This window comes from Apteryx mantelli, chromosome 26 (assembly GCF_036417845.1).
Source record: "Apteryx mantelli isolate bAptMan1 chromosome 26, bAptMan1.hap1, whole genome shotgun sequence".
NCBI lineage: Eukaryota > Metazoa > Chordata > Aves > Apterygiformes > Apterygidae > Apteryx > Apteryx mantelli.
Window position 1 is genome coordinate 247,525 of NC_090003.1, and position 18,351 is coordinate 265,875.

Below are 18,351 nucleotides of genomic sequence, written 5' to 3' on the forward strand. Positions count from 1 at the left end.
CACTAGAAAGGCTTCCCAAACAAATGATTTTGAAAGTTTCAAAAGAGCACAAGAATCTTGTCTTTCATTTCAAGTACCATGCTTTGAGGCATCAGACAGCCTAAGTCTGACGGGGGACAGTGAAGAGAAGAAGGTGGGCTCTAGCCACCAAAAAAAAAGAAAAAAAGAAAAAAGAAAAAAGAAGAAAGAAGAAAAAAGAAGAAAGAAGAAAAAAGAAGAAAGAAGAAAAAAGAAGAAAGAAGAAAAAAGAAGAAAGAAGAAAAAAGAAGAAAGAAGAAAAAGAAAGAAGAAAGAAGAAAAAAGAAAGAAAAAAGAAAAAAAGAAAGAAAAAAGAAAAAAAGAAAGAAAAAAGAAAAAAAGAAAAAAAGAAAAAAGAAAGAAAAAAGAAAAAAAAGAAAAAAAAGAAAAAAGAAAAAAGAAAAAAGAAAAAAGAAAAAAGAAAAAAGAAAAAAGAAAAAAGAAAAAAGAAAAAAGAAAAAAGAAAAAAGAAAAAAGAAAGAAAAAAGAAGAAAAAATGAAAAAAGAAGAAAAAAGAAGAAAAAAGAAAAAAAAGAAAAAAAAAGAAAAAGTATCTTCTTTTTCTGGGGTTGAGAACTCAGCCTAAAATCACCTCTCCAAAATAGAGTTTGGAGAACAGTCTCAGTCCTGGAACAACTTGCATCAAGCTAAAACATTGGATTTTCTGTAGTTTAAAAGTTTGGTACGTGCAAAATAAAACAACCTATTTTTCATCTTCGCCCTTATCAAAGGCAAAACCAACTTCAATTTCACAATGAAATTTGGCAAGCAACTAGTCAGAAAACAGTCTCACTGGATTACAGCATGCGTATAGGCCAATATGAAACACAACAATTCCCTCTATCTCACAGTAAAAATGCAGGTATCATCACAAACAAAATCCTTTCAAGGAAGCACCCTCTGAAATTAGATTCAGGATACAAATTTTCTTCCCCTTTTATCTTTGTCTGAGGAGGGTATCTTACTGCTGCACGTTGAAAGGCACACAGAAACACAGTGGATAACTCCCATTACAGAGGGCTGTGTTCATGGCACTACTGCGTGTGTTTCCACAAAAGATTATTTCCTTATTTACCTGTTTGTATTTTCGGTAGCAACGCTGAATGACAGCAGCAGCCACCTCTTGCTGTTCCCGAAGAGGACGGCCCTGCGCAGAGAAGCAAGAAGCAGTAAATACTTAGACTACACCATCAAGACAGGAGAGATGATGAGAAGCCCCTCACAGCCACTTCGAGGGCTCCTACTTCTAAATCTCACCTACCAGGGTTCAGTGGCCCAATTCCGTTCTAGGCATTTACTAGAGAAGCCTCTACAGTCAATTCATGTAAGAGACAAACCCTCAAAATCGATCTTTACCAAGCAGGTGATCAACTAGAACCTCTGGAGTATACTTTTAGGATACACTTTGTGACTGTTGTGCTCTAGCACAGAAAGAATGCTATGGTATGGCTTGCTCTTTCTGGCATGGTGGTTGCTGAGTAAACATCAACAAGTTAATGCTAGAAGCATTGCAAAGGTTACGATAGAAACATATTTTTTGTCTTAGGGGTGGATATTACCTCTTACTTGCATTTTATTTCTTAACAAATTGTACTCTCTCCCACCGAAGGAGGAAGACGTAGGATGTTTCAGCCACTTACCTTGTATTTCCTGAACACTGTCTGGACGAGTTTGGCAGCTTCATAGAGTTCTCTCTGCTCGTGATCAGACAGAGTTAACTGTGCAAACTCATTCTCTACCTTCTCGCTGGTGGATGCACTCAGAAATTCAGACCAGTCTGCTGCCGAGGGAAGGCTGGGTTTCTCAAAAGCTATTTCACTGATTGGTGAGCCTGCAGGGCTCAAGCTGGTGTTTGAAGAAGGGGTCAGGGGTTCACTATACAGATTTCTGAAATACCAATCACAATAGGAATTACTGGGACACAAACCAGCAGGACTGGCATCACAAATAAGAACTACAACATTTCTGAGTTCAAGGGAGAGACTCATGCTCCCCCACACCTCTCCAACCAACATCCCTCATTGCCGAGCCCATTTGCACCACACTGCATACACTTGGCATTGGAAGAGAACTCAAACTCTGTGGCCTTAGGATTCTGTTTCACTTTCTGAGAAATGTTTCCTCTCTTATCCTCTGTAGCATTTGTGAAAAGGTTTTGGTGGGGAGATGATTGATAGCTGGAAATTCAGTGACAAGTTTAGACTGAATGCTGCACGTACACCTCAAGCTTATTTTCTTCTAACAACTATTCTGTCACTACAGAAGTTTGTCTGCTGTTCAGCATTCACATACAATGTGTGTTTATATCTCTTTCTACGAAAGAGATGGTTGTCCTTTTCTTCTGTGAAAACAACAAACATTTCTCCCAAGTTCAGATTTAGTGGGTCAGGAAAGTCAGCATTAATCTTTCAGTATTTTTCTAAATTTTCGACTGTGGTGCTACAGAATGGGTTTCCTCTATTTTTTACTTGATGAAAGAGAGACCTCTCAATTAAAATTCTCTCAACTTTTTTGCTTCTGTCAGTCACATTTTCACATCTTTCTCAACATGAAAACGTGGATGAAAATCACTGGGCAAGCTACATACTTTCAATTCCTTGCTTCAGACCTGTGGCCATTAACTAAATCAAGAGGTCTGTGAATTACACCTGCTGACTAGCCTGGGACTTCAGACACTCACAGAAACTGAAGGTTTAAGTAGCAGTGTTTAAACCTGCTCTCAGAGTGAAACTTTGTGTCCCTGCCTGCTTGTTCTCCCATAAACTTGCAGTTGTACTGGCAACTTTATGTTTGAGTGTGAGAGACTGGCTGTGTCTGGAGCAGCAGCACTGAGACCCACTGAGAAGTAGTATGTGCGGGCTAAAGAAGCAGCACATGCCGCCCAGCATTCACACCACCTGAAAACCCAGAGCCATTCCACAGCTCTTACTAACCTTATCTGTGCAGCACTTGGCAGATGATCGACATCAGCAAGGTAACTGGCCAGCCAGCTCATTGTGGTGCTCATGGCAGCACTGTCCGTTCTCTCCACCAGCAGTGACTCCATTGGCACAAAATTCTCCCGCTTGATCCTGTCAGGCGTAGCTTCAATAATGTGCTCTGCAAGTGTCATCATGTTGACCTGGAACAGAGAGCAAACGTTCACTGCCTGGTAACAGGAGCCTTATGCTGGCATGCTACAACCCATCTTTGCATCTCAGGAAGAGAAGAGAGCCTGCCCCTGTGTCCCCAAAACTTGCAGTAGCTGGAGTCTAGTCTTTCTCAGCGTTAGAGAAAAAATCATTAACCAAAGCTCATTTGCTTTTCTGTCTCTTCTGAAAAAGCACTGCAGGGTTTTGCATTTCCCAGACCTCTTTTTCATCACACGTATGAGGAGCCTAAAAGATCCAGTGGAGGGTATATGTCATGAACCTTTGCTGTATGCTGTTGACAACTGTCAATAGCTTGTTTCCAAATGAAAAGTGAATTTGCAGCTCTCTCCCAGGGGGAAGGACAGGAAACGTATCAGTGTCCAAGCTGAGTGACAGCTACAGGAATCTGACACAACACCTATAGACACTGGCAGGAGAAGACACCAAAGGCCACTTGCATTGTCAGGTAGTCAGTGTCCAGGGACAGACACACTGAAATCTTGGAGCCGTACTATATTTACTTTACTGTAGTGAACACGCTTTTATGACATGACTTTCAGATCTGAGTCACACACGTGGAACACAACAGGACAACAAATGCACATTAATGAGAATTTAAACCCTTGGGATCACAGCTTTATTAGGAATCCTTCTGAACCTTTCCCCCTGCCAAAGGATGCATAAGAGTTTGGAACACAGACAACAAAAAACAGTTCTTGTTTTGCAGAGATCTACTTCACCTATCACTATGCTAGAAATGCTACTATTCAGAAATGCCAAGGTAGGGCATGAGTTAGGATTTATTGTAGGCTGTGCTCCTGTTACTGTTTTTGCTCAGATGATCAAACACAATATCCTTCCCCCAGAGATTAGTTCTCACCTGTCTGCCCTGCTTCAGCTGTGTTTTTATTCCCTCTAGCCCATATCTGGTGGGATTTTTCCTTCTCAAAACCCACTGCCTCATTTCTCCCCTTTCTCCTCCACTCTTATCTCCTTGCCCTTTGAAGTTTCACAGTGCAGCAACTTCCCCAGCTGAGAAGAGTTACTTGCTATGAGAGCTGCTCACCAGCACCATGCTTCCTCCATGCCAGCTCTGTGCACAGGTGAAGCCTTTGACACTAATCTGCAGGTGAAACCAAACTGCAGCTCTTGGAGCCACAGTCAGATGCCTGAGCACACTCATTGCTCAGCTGGCATGATTCAGAGCAGCCATTTAGCCTGCAGATACAGCACTGCCTCCCTTGGTATCACCTCATCTTAGTACGGACTGCTCCCCTGTTCCCAAAGGACTACAGTGCCACCTCAGCCTCCTTTACTGATGTGGCCGGGGGGCCTACCTTCTTCTCCCTTGACCACATGCCACTTGCCCCCAACTGACATAGCACTCAGAACAGCAAGTGACAGAAAAGCATTCTGCTGAGAGCATGAGGCTGGCTTCACAGGCTGCACACAGTCTACATGTCTCCTGCTTGCTCAATGTGTGTGTTTTTTTTTTTTAATATAATCCATGCAGATGAACAAAACCCCATCAACGAAGCAAGAGGCAGGATCTTTTGAACTATCCACAGCGAGAGACCTGGAAACTCTGTTCTGAAACAGTCTACCAGCTCCTCTCATCTGCGAGATGTGGTATCTTATCACAGTTAACAGAACTCTTAGAGTCTGCAAAGTATTTTGTGCATTCTGTACACTGTCCAGATGTATGCTAGTGCATGACCCTAAATGCTGTTAGCCTTGCAGCTGGGTTGAAATGACACCCTTTGATAACGGGAGAAAGTATAAACCAACTGCAGTTACTGCCTCCTTTTGCAAAGCACTACTCAGTGGCCCTGTTGTGCCTTCACAGAGCTAAAAGACCTTCACAGAAGTTTCTCACAGTGGTGTTCCTTAGTGCAGCTACCACGTTCTCTGCGGTTAACAGGGAGAGATGTCTCAGGCCAGATGATCTTGCTGCTATGGTTATGTTTACCTGCAAGTCATCCATGTGGTGTAAGCAGTCCTCATCCCCTACATTGTCCCTATAGGACAATAGTTCTGCATCCACCATCTCCCTGTCAGTCATCATCAGCACATTCATCTGCTCTCGCTGGCATAGCCGATGAGCTACAGTGTCCTTCCCCAGTGCAGCCCCCTTCTGGGTCCCTGCCACCTGCACTGCAGACACACCAATATAAATGTCTTTTGGGTTCCATTTGATTCCTTCTTGGCTGCCAGCGCCCCGGTACCCAGTGACTTCTGGGATGTGCTGGGAGAGCTCCCGGCCATAGTCCCTTATCCCTTCGCTGGGGCTGATTGTCTCAGCGGTGGATTGCTTGGAGCTGGAGTTTTGCTTCCTGACACTTGGCTGTTCCAGGCTCAGGGCTGTGGAAAGCAGCTTCTCTTGCCGGGCTTGAAAATATTCAGGGCTCAGTTTATGCTTTTTGGGTGCTGGGTAATCTTTCTGAGTCTCGCTACTGTAGTAACTGGAAGGTTCAGATCTTGGTCGTCTCAGCTCTGGAAACAAACAGATCAATGGTCAAAATGAAACAGGTGACACATGATCACAATAGGAAGTACAATAGCTCCTGCTGCAGAGCTGCAGGTGGAAGTTCATGCCATGTTCTAAGGCATACAATGGTATGTGCAGAGGGAGTAACTGTCATCCAGGGAGGATACTACCCCAACCATTCTTAAGACACGTCTTTCTAAAAAGACATTCTCTCCTCTTCCCAATACTCATGCAAGTGCATGGAGCACATGACAGGGAGCCACAAAAAAAAAAAAAAAAAAAAAAAAAAAAAGCATGGACAGCTGGGTTACAGGGGGCATCTGCCACTCAGGTGAGCTCCTTGCTCCAGGTTTTTACACATCATGCATCAGCAAAGCAGCACTTACCCTCAGGATTGTTTTACCTGTGTTTGTACTGGAAATCACAGTGACTCCCTTCTGAGGCTCTTGGGAGACAATAAGCTCACTGTGCCACTGGGACACCCAGTTCTCTGTGTTGGAATCTGTGCTCGATGGGCACTGGATTCTGGGATTTTGCCCAAGCTGGGCTTGTTCATCTCGCTGTAGCTGCTCTAGGCACTCTGCCAACTTTACGTGGCCCCGAGACCGGGCAATAGCCAATGGCAGTCTCCCAAGGGAGTCAGGAATAGAGATGGCTCGGCGGTCCCACTTATACAGCACAATGGCTGCATCCATGTGGCCCAGGGCACATGCCCACATCTAAAAAAGACAGAGAAATGACCCATTGGAAGACCAGCCTTCTCATTCCTTTCTTGCTAATGCAGTGGAGTCTTGTCTTCAACTCACAGAAAAACTACTTTTCTAAGCAAAACAGGGAAAACCACAATGTGCTTGAACACCAGCAACCAGCTTTTAAAAGTGTCCCATCTATACACAGGGCCATAAGAGAGGATTAGAAGATGCTATTCTCTCCTTTGAGAGATGCCATCTGCCAAATGAAGACAATAATTTCTTATTTAGTAATAAATGGATGATTTTTCTAACTGTAGCATACACACTGGCATCACTGCAGAGACAAACAGCTTTATACACATGGGAATCCTGGAGATCAGAAATATGCAGACAGGACTAAAGGTAAGGAACAGTAAGCTCAAGATTCTGCTGTTGTAAATTGGGATTTACTCTGGTTCTGCCTACTTTGGCTTTTTGTTTAAATTCTCAGTGAATATGATTTCATGATTCTAATGATCAAGATACTGTGATGATTTTTTTTATAATCTCTACAGTCTATCAGTCAAGCAGGGCAACTTGAAAGAAAGCATGTAAGGACCTCTCCCCATCATGATAGTGGAGACTAGCGGATAAAACAAATCAAAATGCCCTGTCTGCTCCCTTTCCTCCAGTTACTCCACAACTAGGATTTTTGCATGGCCTCTCTCAGCAAAATGCTAGGAAGCAGATAGTGCCATGTCTGACCATTTACACAATAAGGAGACACAAGGAACATCTACTCTTTAGAGTAGAAAACACATCAGGGAAATAAAACACCATACCCCCAAGGAGGATCCTTCAGACTCTCTCAGAGGTTTCAGCCTCTGCTGCTTACCAGAGGAGTGCAGGAGAAATGATCCACATTCAAAGGGTCAACTTCCAGCTCCAGATCGATGCTGTCTGCATGTTTGGTGCTGCAGAGAGAAAAAACGATGCTCTGTAGACATGTTAGGAACTTTTCTTAGAGCTACTGCTTTAGTCCGTGCACACCACAAAGATGTTGCCACATATATGCCCATGACATATATTTACTGCAGCTGGTGCCTCCACCAGGGGCTTTAAAAGCATGAGAGATCCAGCAATTGGACTCTCTCTCTCTCAAGAGACAGGTCCTGCCAGAAAAGGGGACAGGAACAAGTTCTCGCACTGGGCACAAGATGCTGTTTGGAAGGGACAACCATAAGTCTGGAGCAAGCAGAGCTTATACATGCTTCTGCGATGTCTGTATCAAAACCCAAGAGTCCAAAGGGTTAGGTCTTACCGCCATTTGATGAGGGTCTGGATCAGTGTAGCATAGCCCTGTGCAGCAGCTAGGTGAAGCAGTGTCATTCCTCGGAAAGTCTTTGAATGGATCAAGTGTTTGGACTTTGCCCAGCAAGCACGACTCATCATCTTCTCGCAAACCACCACCACACGGCTCTCAAAGCAGCTGCCCAGTGTCCCAGTCCCAGAAACGCACTGCAACACCACACACATCAAAGTTCAACCACTGAGGGCAGCTGCAACCTGCCCTAAGCAGGTAACCATTCACTTTTACAAATACTGAGACAGCGGCAAATTGGAATGAAAGTGAATTGTTGTTAAAGACACCCACAAACTAGATGTGTTGTTTAAGAAAAACTATAAACCTTTCCAACCCCCCCAAACCCAAATTCTGGTAAGAAAGCATAATGCTGCTGTGACTGGACACAGCACGGTTCATACCTGCACCTGAGTTCCTCCGCTCCCGCTCCCATTGCCCCCGCCTCCTACTCCTTGTTTGTGCTGCTGGGATCCCGTCATTTCGGCCATTCTCCTCTCCATCTGCTCAAGTCGCTCCAATATTGACATCCTGAATTGGTTATCTGGGTTGAAGAAAGGCAGAATCAGGATATTTCCATGGAAAGCAAGCTCTGTTTTTGGCAGCCTACTGCAGGAAGCCACAAATGACAGTCCTGGAAATCATGCAAAAGATTTGCTCTACTTGGTAATGCATTGGAACAGACTTGCCCTGCAGCATCCTGACACTTTCAAAGTGCTGCTGCAGGAATTTGAAATCCTAGAAAATTTCTGTAAAGGAAAGAGAAGGAAAAATCAAAACCACAATCCCCCATGACAAATTCGACGAAGCTGGAGAGTTCTGAAAAACACAAATGAATTCTGGACATCCATCTCGGTGTCTGCAACCTACAGCAGCACACCCCCATTCACCAGGCAGAAGATGGATCCCTTCCACACCACTAAAGTGAAGGCTATCCTACTGCCTCTTCGCACTTCTTGCAAGTCAACTGCTCCTTTCAGACAGCTGGTGATCCAGCTACTACAACAGAACCATTGCGAGTGACAGATACAGAGGAGAGATTCCAATATGCTTCCTCCCCACCATTTTTTCCCTCCCCAATTCCTGTATTTCCCTGTCAGAAGACCCTTCTCCCCAGGTGACTGCCTTCTAGTGGTACTGCCCTCTCAAATCTAAGCTGTTAAAAGTCACAATTTCCTTTACATCTTCCTTTGTGATTCTAGCTGTATCTGCACAATAACAGATCGGGATAATGCAACTTCCTTGAAAATACAAGTGAAAGTAGGCCCTAAGCAAACATAACCATTCAGAAAGGGTTTCAGTAGGATCATATCTGTCAAAATACTCTAGATTTTAGAGTCAAGTATTACACAATTCCCCTACTTTTATAGAAGCCCTGAATTCAGCTTGTCTTGTCTCCTGAAACTGTGCAACAAAAGTACCTGGAGGAAAAAGACTGCTTTGCTTCCTTCTATGCTTGGAACAAGGAGCCTTTAAAGAGGTACTTGCTCCTTCCCAGACCTGACAGACTCTGTTTCTTGGAAAACAATTTCAGCCAAGTGCCTGAAACAGGACTGCCTGAAATCACAGAGTATGGGTACTGATAATTCAGTAACACCCCTCTGAAAAGTAGTACTATCAGTAAGCCCTCTAGTCTTTGCAAAAGTCAGAAGGCAACATTAGTTGTTTTCTTCTCCTTGCTCTGTAGCCTAGTGTTAAGAGCCTGAATTGTGGAGCAGAGATATTTAGACAGGCTAATAATAGGACACTGCTAAACCTGAGACTGTAGAGATAAACTTGGACAATCCTTTTGTTTGTAGGCCGAGACAATGCAGTTTGAGTGGCAGCAAACACAGAGGGCTCTTTTTGTCTTGTGACCCCCAAGGAGAAACTTCAGGTGGTTGATGTGAGGGCACCTGTGGGGTGGGAGGCCAGATGTCTGGAAGATCTTCCTGCATTAGCTACAGAGCCTAGGCCACACTCCACAGACATTACATAGCTCCATTACAACTGCAGGGATTAGAGATCATTTCTTCCTAACCCACAATAAATCATGCTACAGGATAATTTTTTGGATAGGGAGGATTCCATGAATCTTGCTATCATGCTAACAGTGAATACAATAAACTGCTGTGAAAAGACAACCCGCATCCTGGTTGGTTTCTTGTACCCATGGACATGATGTGACAGTGCAGAGCACCAGTTAACTCCAAAAACAAAGCCCACTGGCAGTAATAGGAATCTGTGCATGAAACTGAACTGATCAGGTTTTAAAAGAGAAAGTCTTCTCTGAGTAACCTGGTTCCATGTACAGTCCTTCCTGGGATGTTGCAGGAGTACTTGCTCCTCAACAAGTTTGTTGATTGCTTCCCGTAGTGCCATGGTGCAACTGCATAAAGCTGGAGTAAAACTAAACAAAGTCAACATTGAAGAACAGCTCTCACATGCTAGACCCACTGTGTTAGGTTCTCCTTGGACCAAACATCAGGCATCAACTATCTCACACTCACTCCACTGTTTCTGCAATGTACAATCACAGGAAGAATCATTTAAACATCATTTAAAATGCAGCAAAGCCTTTTTTTTACCTAGCCATTTGTCAGTGAGATGGCGGCTGTTTCACTTGCTGACCTTCCACTTGATAGACAAAGCATCCAACATACTACACCCAGGAAGTCACAACTTGCATTAGAGAATATTAGAGAGACAATCTCTTTGCATACGCAACCATATGCAGAGCATTGACAAGAGACAGCCCAGCTCCACTGGCTACACACATTCCCTGTCCCTCAAAAGCTGCCATGGTTTGACAGCGGGTACAGAGCTCAGACAGCTCCTTCCTGGCCAGCACAAGGGGGCTGCAATTCAATATCCCACCCCAGTTGCTCAGGACCTACGGGCTAAGGAGTGTGGCCGGCTACCCACCTCTAGCCTCATTTCAGAGATGAACTCACTACCGTCTTCTCTTGCCTAGTCCAAAACACTAATATTTATTACCAGTTCTTTATTAATAGTTCAGCTGTTCTGTTAATTGCAGAGCCTCTGGGAAAGCAACTGACAGTTACATGAGGAAATAGTCTGTCATAAAGCAGATGCAGTCTCAACGCCCTGTCTCTGAACTGTGGTCAGCACATAGCACCAAAAGAAGTTGCGTTTTCCCAGCCAGTCTTTGTTCTGGCAGTGCTGCAATGTGCTGCAGTGCAGTCCATGTCATTGCCTCCTCCTTCCCCATTACCATGCAGAGCACGTATGCTGCAGAGACTGACAGCGACCTGGCACCACTACGCCAACCCCTCTCACCACAAGCCTGTGTCAAACAGCCGCTACAACTCACCCATGGGGAGAAGCAGCCACGTTTGCTACAGAGGCTAATGGCATATCATTTTGCACATTTAATGCCACTCTGTCTAGCTGGATCGCCAGCACTTCATTTTGTTAGCAGCTAAGAGAAGGAACACACACCAGGTATCATATCTGAGTTTCCAGTCGCAACTTGAGGAAAGCAGCATCTTTTTAAAAATAAGAAATTTATGTCGAACTGTTACTACAGGGTAATAAGCCCCAGGCTTTTATAATGCTTCCTTACTGCAGGGACTTGTTCCACTTAGTTGTCCAAAGAGAATAATTATTCTGTACAGTCAGAAGCAGCAGGAGAAAATGATTCCAGTTAGGTACAGAACTACACTGTGAAGATTACTATTTTTTTTTCTTTTTTCTAACTGAAAGTGTTGTAGAACAGAAATGGAGGACCTCACGCTTGTGTCAGTTTTCCAGACTCTTCTTTAAGGATATAGCCTCTGTTGTCTTTAATGAGTGAAGTCCCCATCTTTCCTGAGGGAGCAGCTAAGAACACTGAGCACTTCCTGGATACTTTTCATCAGAGGATCAAAGGTGCTAAAGGGGAGGTCTGTCAGCATCACTATCCCCACGTGAGAACATGGAAACAAAGAAAGAGAAGATGGGAACTTTTCTTAGGAAACAGAAAACAACTTGAAACAGCATCCAGTCCTCCCAAGTATTCCTTTTCAGACACTTGGACAGTGCTCCTGAGAAGTATTTAGGACAGGACTACCAGCTTTCAGGCAATAGAAGGTATCTGTTTGATTTAACAGGTGTCTGAAGGACAGACACTAGAAATTCATTGCAGTCTTAAACCTGTACCCTTCAGCATCTCACAAAAACATTGGTGTTTTTTACAGGTGGTTGTAAACTGCTGCTCAGTCTACAGGCAGGTCAGAAATATGCTGGTAAAAAGGGAAGTGGAATTAAACATTCTGGAGCTCTAAATCTCCAGCATACAGTGAATAGAGCAAGGGAGCCTTTTCAGTGTCTAGTAGATATTAGAAAGCTCCAAGCAGCAAACACATTAAGTGGTGCAGTAACAGAGAAAGTATCTCTATGCTGCCATTTTTCCATGTGATTAAACTCACTATCTGAGCAGCTAGAACAAAGCCGCAACTGACAGAAATGGCAAAATTCTTCACATATAGTGTTTCTGTAATGAATTCCTTTGGCATCAAGTACACCAAAGTGTTTTCCTATGAAAACCCTAATTGCCAAAAAAGCATTGCCAGCAAAGCCCAAACGACAAAACAAGATGAAAATGAAGCGCAGTTTTTTTTTAAAAAAGTTTGAAGTTATACAATTTTCCTTGCAATAATGAAGGTATGTGCTATCAGGGTCATAGGGTTGAACATTGCAGGTATCACCCTGAGAAGTCCAAAACCACGTATCCCTTATTATCTTATATTTTGCTAGTCAAAGTCTTTCCTGTCTTGATCGCTTCAGGAGCTTGTGTAGAACCACCTACTTAGCAGGCAATGAAGTTACATGAACACAGTTTCCACATTCTTATCTTCTATAGTCAACAAAGGATCACATGACAAATATCTCACAGGGCACTGTAGACAGAGACTCAATAGCATACAAATCAAGTTGTCAAAAATCAGCTTTTCTTATGCCACATTATACAGGTAATCTAAACTGCTCATGCTTAGCACAAGGAGATTTCTTGCACTGGAAGCACCCTAACTCCTGAATGCAGCAAAGATGCATGTGGGTACAAGCGTATTCACATGTTTAGGGGTTTCCGTAAGGACTTTGCTTTTGCTAATCAAATTTCAGAATCTTTTGCAAGTCAAACCTGAGTTTTTCCGTTACCTATACATTTGAAGAGACGTTATAATACTCTTTAAGAAACAACAGTTGACACATTCTTTAAAGATGCTCTCTTACTATTGTTGACACTCCTCAAAAAAACCCCAATAAAACAATAAAAACAAGCAAACAAAATCCCAGGGTTCTCTCCATACCTTCTGTCAGTGACATCTGTGCCTTAACCAAGTTCTCTTTTGTCATGTACTCTCATCTGCTTCAACACTGTTCTTTAAAACCTAGGGCAGGACACAAAGTCCTGAAAATGTTTTGTCAATGTGGAATAATTTGGAATCTAAACTTCATAGGCTTTGTGGGCTTCCAAAACCATTCTTAAAGGCTGCCTCCACCAAAGACGGTGAGAACAATTACATTTCTGTATCTCTGAGATACCTCATAACTAACAGAAAACATTCTGGACCCTGTACCTTTTCTGGATACTATTATTTTTCAAATTTAACATAAAAATCATTCAAAATTATCTCTCAACGTTATTCCTTAACATTACAGAAAGAGGTGGTGGCTCTAGCCAGCAAGGGCCTATTCCACGGAGAAACTGAACTAAAGCAAACTAAGAGAAAGTCCGGTCTTAAAGTAGTTTTCCACAAGCAACTGCCTTGATCTGATGGAAACTTTGAAGCTTTTGAGATCAGGAGGAGCTACCCGAAGGAGCTCAACACATGCATCAACTCATGCATTTCACTCCTTTCCCCCGTGCATTCTGTGAAACTCTCTATAGCCCCAAAATGCAACTCTTGTATCATGTATTAACTTAGGGGATCTATTCCACCACCCGCAAAGCCATTTTTACTTCTGCTGTCTTTAGTGGGAATTCTAAGGCATTCAGCCATCACAAGGCTGAGCTTTTCATAGGGGAGTGACAAGCTAGTCCATGGATTCAAAAGCAAACTTAGGAAATGCAGAAAAACTCTTTGTGGTGATACTTCTTGGCAGGGTCCAGTTGTCCTAAGAAAAGGTTTTTTTCCAGGGCTGTGTCAGGGCTGGGCCATTCCACAGGGCAAAAAGCCAGAAGGGAACTTAACACTTTGAGCAGGGAGAGAATGGGAAGAGCTGCTTGACCAGATTTTGACCCGTACTAAGAAACTGATCTGAATCTAGAGAAATCAAATCTCTTTTTCATTTCCCTAAAATCTGAACCATCCTCTGAATCTAGAATGAGCTGCTTTGTAAGGTGTGTTAACAGGAAGCTTACTACCAATTACAGTTAGCACTGCAAGTTATGAATAAAATACTTCTGGAGATGCAAAACTACTCTGGTAGAAGTCTTTTAAGGATGAACGATTATTTACATCAGTTAGCATTTTACAAAGCTACGGAGTGTATACGTGCAACACTAACACCTAGTGAACCACGATAGAGATCTCTGTTAGTTTCTTTTGGCAGGACTGGTTTAAACTGTTTGACGGTGGCTTTTTAAGCCCAGATCACTTTACAGATTACTTTAAAGCAGACCTGTACAAACAACTCTACTAGCCAGCACAGGAGATATAGGGAATGGAAAATGGAATGAACAGAGGAATCAGAGGAGTGCTTCTTTTAAATTCAGTTTTACCCCCAGAGAAAGGTGTCATGGAATCACACCTCCACTTTTTCCTTTAGTGTCCTTCAATGATGCAAATCAAAAATTCCCCAGTAAAAACCTAAACAGATTTAATCTAAACTACATTTAATTTTGCTTGTGACTGTAAAAGCACTTTTACTGGGAAACTTACAGTGCCTGCTAAGAGCTTGTGACAACTCCTTGCTACAGTACGCAGCACTTCAAGACACTTCCTAATATTTTTTTCCCCCATGCACGTAGGTAACAGAGTTACTACAGGAAACATGCATGATTACATACTGGATGGGACTGCTGACAGACACACAAGTTCAGTTAAAACTGGATTTACAGAGAAGTACGTGAATGCGTCTTGTTTGCTTTTGTTACAAGAGGAGCTACTAGAACGAATAACGTCATGTTCTCCATTTATTGTCTCTGCCATTGAAGAAAGCCCCAATTTCAGAAAACGGTAAGAAAACCGATCACAGCTTCTGTTTATACAATAACAACTACACAACACTTTGCACAACTTAAGATGCAGGTAAAACTCTCCCTGAAGGGAACCTGGAAAACAAGAAACAATGGAAGATCTTAAGGGAATGAAATAATTTAACACCCAGAAAATATATGGGAAACTTTATGGCTCACTATCTGTTCCACAGCTCTCCTGAGAGCACACACAACCTGAAGATCACTGGTTACTGGTAACGAGGAATAGGTCACAGCAGCTTTCTTCAGGGACTTACAAATGCATGAACATGCCCCATTCACACTAAGATGTATTCCCCTCTCTTGAGGCGCACAGAGATCGCAGGCATGTTATCTCAAACTTCCTCTGCTTCCCAAAGACAAGAAGTGTTTTAAGGCACATTTGGGTTCCTGTCAGGCCAGGCTGTTTTCCCCCATCACAGTGATATTTTGGAGGCCACTGGGTCAGGTGGGCACATCTCGTTCAAAGCAAAGCTCTAAGACATATAGTGCACTGAGACCACACACACACGCGTGTGCACACACACGTGCACACACGCAAAATCAGTTCCCTACCACAGCATCTAATTCTAAAGGTCTGAGAATAGTTCCTGAAAAACAGACCCGGTGGTAGTTATCCACAGTGAGAAACATCACGTGAATGACCAATTCGGCATATGTCACACGTTACCTTCTGCAAACTCCGGCTGCCCCTGGGACCAGAGCCCTTACAAATGAGGACAGGGATTCTTGCAGGAGACAAACCAGAGCCTACATGCTCAGACAAGGAACTTTCAGAGCTTTAACGGTGTGTCTTCTAACAGTTCTTCACTGCACGAAAACTGGCTGAAAGGTACATGAGGATCCCACTGCTCTTCTGATCAGAGCCCATCTAGAAAGACCTACTCTGCAATGTAATCCTGGAGTACTTCAGAGCAATTTACAGGTTCCTAACACTATTAACTTATTTGCCTTCCTCAAGCAGAAAGTAATTACACAGGTACAAGGTGAAGTCTGAAGAATCAATTGAAAAACAGTAGCTTTCAATCTTTTTCTCACAGCACCCAAACAGCCATATAAGTAAGTTGTCTGCCCTAACTTTCCTGCAAAACTACCAAATGACACTCTACATTCAATGAGCATGTCTGGCTCAGTAATTTTTGGGAAATCTGGCAAAAGAAATGCATTTCATAATCAGAATTTCATCAGAAACATCTTGTCCAGCAGAATCCAGAACAGTCACATCAGCTCCGCTCAGCGGACTGGCAGAGACTGTGGCAGCAGCAGCTGCTGGCTGACCCTAGAACTCAAGTAATCTCAGCTTCCCCTTTCACTCTGCCATTCAGTCGCATGATGTTACCTGCAGGACACAAGACACTCAGATTTCAATTAGAATAAGGATAGAGTCACCACTCTAAATGGTATGGGGAAAACAAGCACCAAGTTTGGGGGAAATGCTCATGCTGCAGAACTCATTTACACCTAAAACATTTCACATACCACTTTTGATAGCTCACTTCTACACAGCCCTCCCTATCTTCTAAACACATGTTCCAAAGACACTGCATTATTTCACACATGGTGCTCTCTTTTCTGAGCTACAAGAGGTGGCAACAGCATTGTTCCTGTTCTGTGGGCACGAGCTCAAATCATCACCCTTCACTCACACACAGTGGTGCTCACTCTTGAGCAGTCCTATGTTCTGATGAAATGCAATAAAGTGACATGTTAGCAGAGACTGAGTAATGCAGCACGCTCAGCTCCTGTGCTTAAGTCTGCATGGCCCTGCGACCAGCAGTAACTCCAGTACTGGTGCTGTCATGTAAAACTTTTCTAGGATATACAGTTACCCCAGTCCTTAACAAAAGACAAAATCATCATCTAAGCCAGTACCACCTACTGCTCTTCAGAAGTCTGCACTTCAGTAACGGGCATCTAATATCTTCTACTTAAATCTTTCACATCGTCCAGGTGGGGTTGAGACAGTTCTACTGCTGCCAAAAGAACCAGGTACATTCAGGTAAGGCAATTTCACTTCCCAGTATTCTGGCCATTGCAGTGATACTTAATAGAAAGGCAGAAAAAGCAGTACTTCCGGGGGAGAAAAATACTACAAAATTTGAACCATGAGTTCTAGCGTGCAATTCTGACAGGTAAGCCTATAGCATTTGGACACGATAAACCAGGCACCAGGGCCAACTATCTCTAGCTACAGTTACTTCTAAACTTCCCAAGCTTCACTCTTGGAAAAAACAGTCCAGGAGGTGATCAAGGGAAATTCCTCAATAAGACTAACTAGGGAAAATATTGTCAACTGATCAAGAAGAAACTTTGTGATGGACAGGACTTCACAAGAATACATTTTTCTCTAAAACATTTCCACTGAGGTAGGCTTTTAAAACAAACAAAGAAACAAACAAACAAAACAAGAAGCCAGAATTACTAGCCAGATACACAACTGGTTGGAACCCAGAGGATCACTGAGTGGACACATGGGCCTTCCTGGTTTTTATTCATTGATACTTGTAAGCAAGTATGACATTAATAAATAGTGAAAATTTTCATCTTTTCCATCTCTTTCCTGCTCCTCCCTCCTCCTGCAATCTAACCCTCAAGAACCTTGTTGCCACTTTGCTGCAAGGTCCATCAATAACAAATGCTCTTCACTTTACCTCTTGGTTGCCGTTGAACAGCTTGCTTGGGAAAGTGTCAGCCCAACTTGCGAAGGAGGCCCACCACCTGCACAGCTACATCACCGAAATTAATGCTGACTGGTGGCTGAGCATTCACTGCTTGCTGTAAAAGACACAGGCTGCAGCAAACCCTGCTATTACCAGGTGACCTTGCCAGTGCTAGAGCACACTTGTCACAGAGCTACCAGGCTACCTGCAGGATGCACAATGTGGTACCTAAAACATCTATGATGGTGCAGATTTTGAGGTAAGAGAAATATCAACATAAAGTAGCAAGTAACAAGACCTCCTTTGCCTGACAGGAAAAGTTAAAGAAATTGTCATAAAGAGTTGCTTTTCTAATCAGTGTACACTGCTTTATTAGACACTTCTGTTCTCCTCTGAAATCTCTGTATTACATTTCCAGAAGAATCTCTGCTTTCTTTCTTTCTTTCTTCTGCCAAGATAGTTTCAACCAGTAAGAAACTTTGGCTGTACCACCCCTGACATGGCAGCACAGTCAGAACTATTACAGAGGAGATATTGCTTCACTGGGAGGAAAAATATTTAAAGCAATTCTTAGCAGTCAGTAGCGTCTATACCACTTGCATTCTCTTACACTCTAATCTGCAAGGCTGTTTTTCCACCACACTGTGCAAGCTAAACAACAGACAATATTTGAGCAGAAGGACTACCAACGAAGGTGGGTGATCTCTCCTGCATATTCCATTGGGGCAGTATCTGCCCAGGCTAGAATTATTTCTCCACAGTTGTCTACCACTCAATTGACAGTGTTTGGTTCTGTGACATCTGTATTTGCATATGTCCCCAAGTACCAAGTTTAAGTAC

The 18,351-nt window shown here is 43.1% G+C and overlaps 1 protein-coding gene across 1 annotated transcript in view; it reads right to left on the reverse strand.

Moving 5' to 3' along the window:
• Positions 1–18,351, reverse strand: part of CAMTA1 (calmodulin binding transcription activator 1) — a 467,604-nt gene that overhangs the window by 24,186 nt on the left and 425,067 nt on the right. The window contains exons 11-18 of the mRNA XM_067311008.1: positions 8,073–8,212; positions 7,630–7,826; positions 7,204–7,282; positions 6,041–6,356; positions 5,119–5,642; positions 2,952–3,139; positions 1,659–1,905; positions 1,094–1,165 (exon numbers count right to left, since the gene is read on the reverse strand). Coding sequence (XP_067167109.1) covers positions 1,094–1,165; positions 1,659–1,905; positions 2,952–3,139; positions 5,119–5,642; positions 6,041–6,356; positions 7,204–7,282; positions 7,630–7,826; positions 8,073–8,212 — 1,763 coding nt within the window. The remainder of the gene's footprint in view (positions 1–1,093; positions 1,166–1,658; positions 1,906–2,951; positions 3,140–5,118; positions 5,643–6,040; positions 6,357–7,203; positions 7,283–7,629; positions 7,827–8,072; positions 8,213–18,351) is intronic.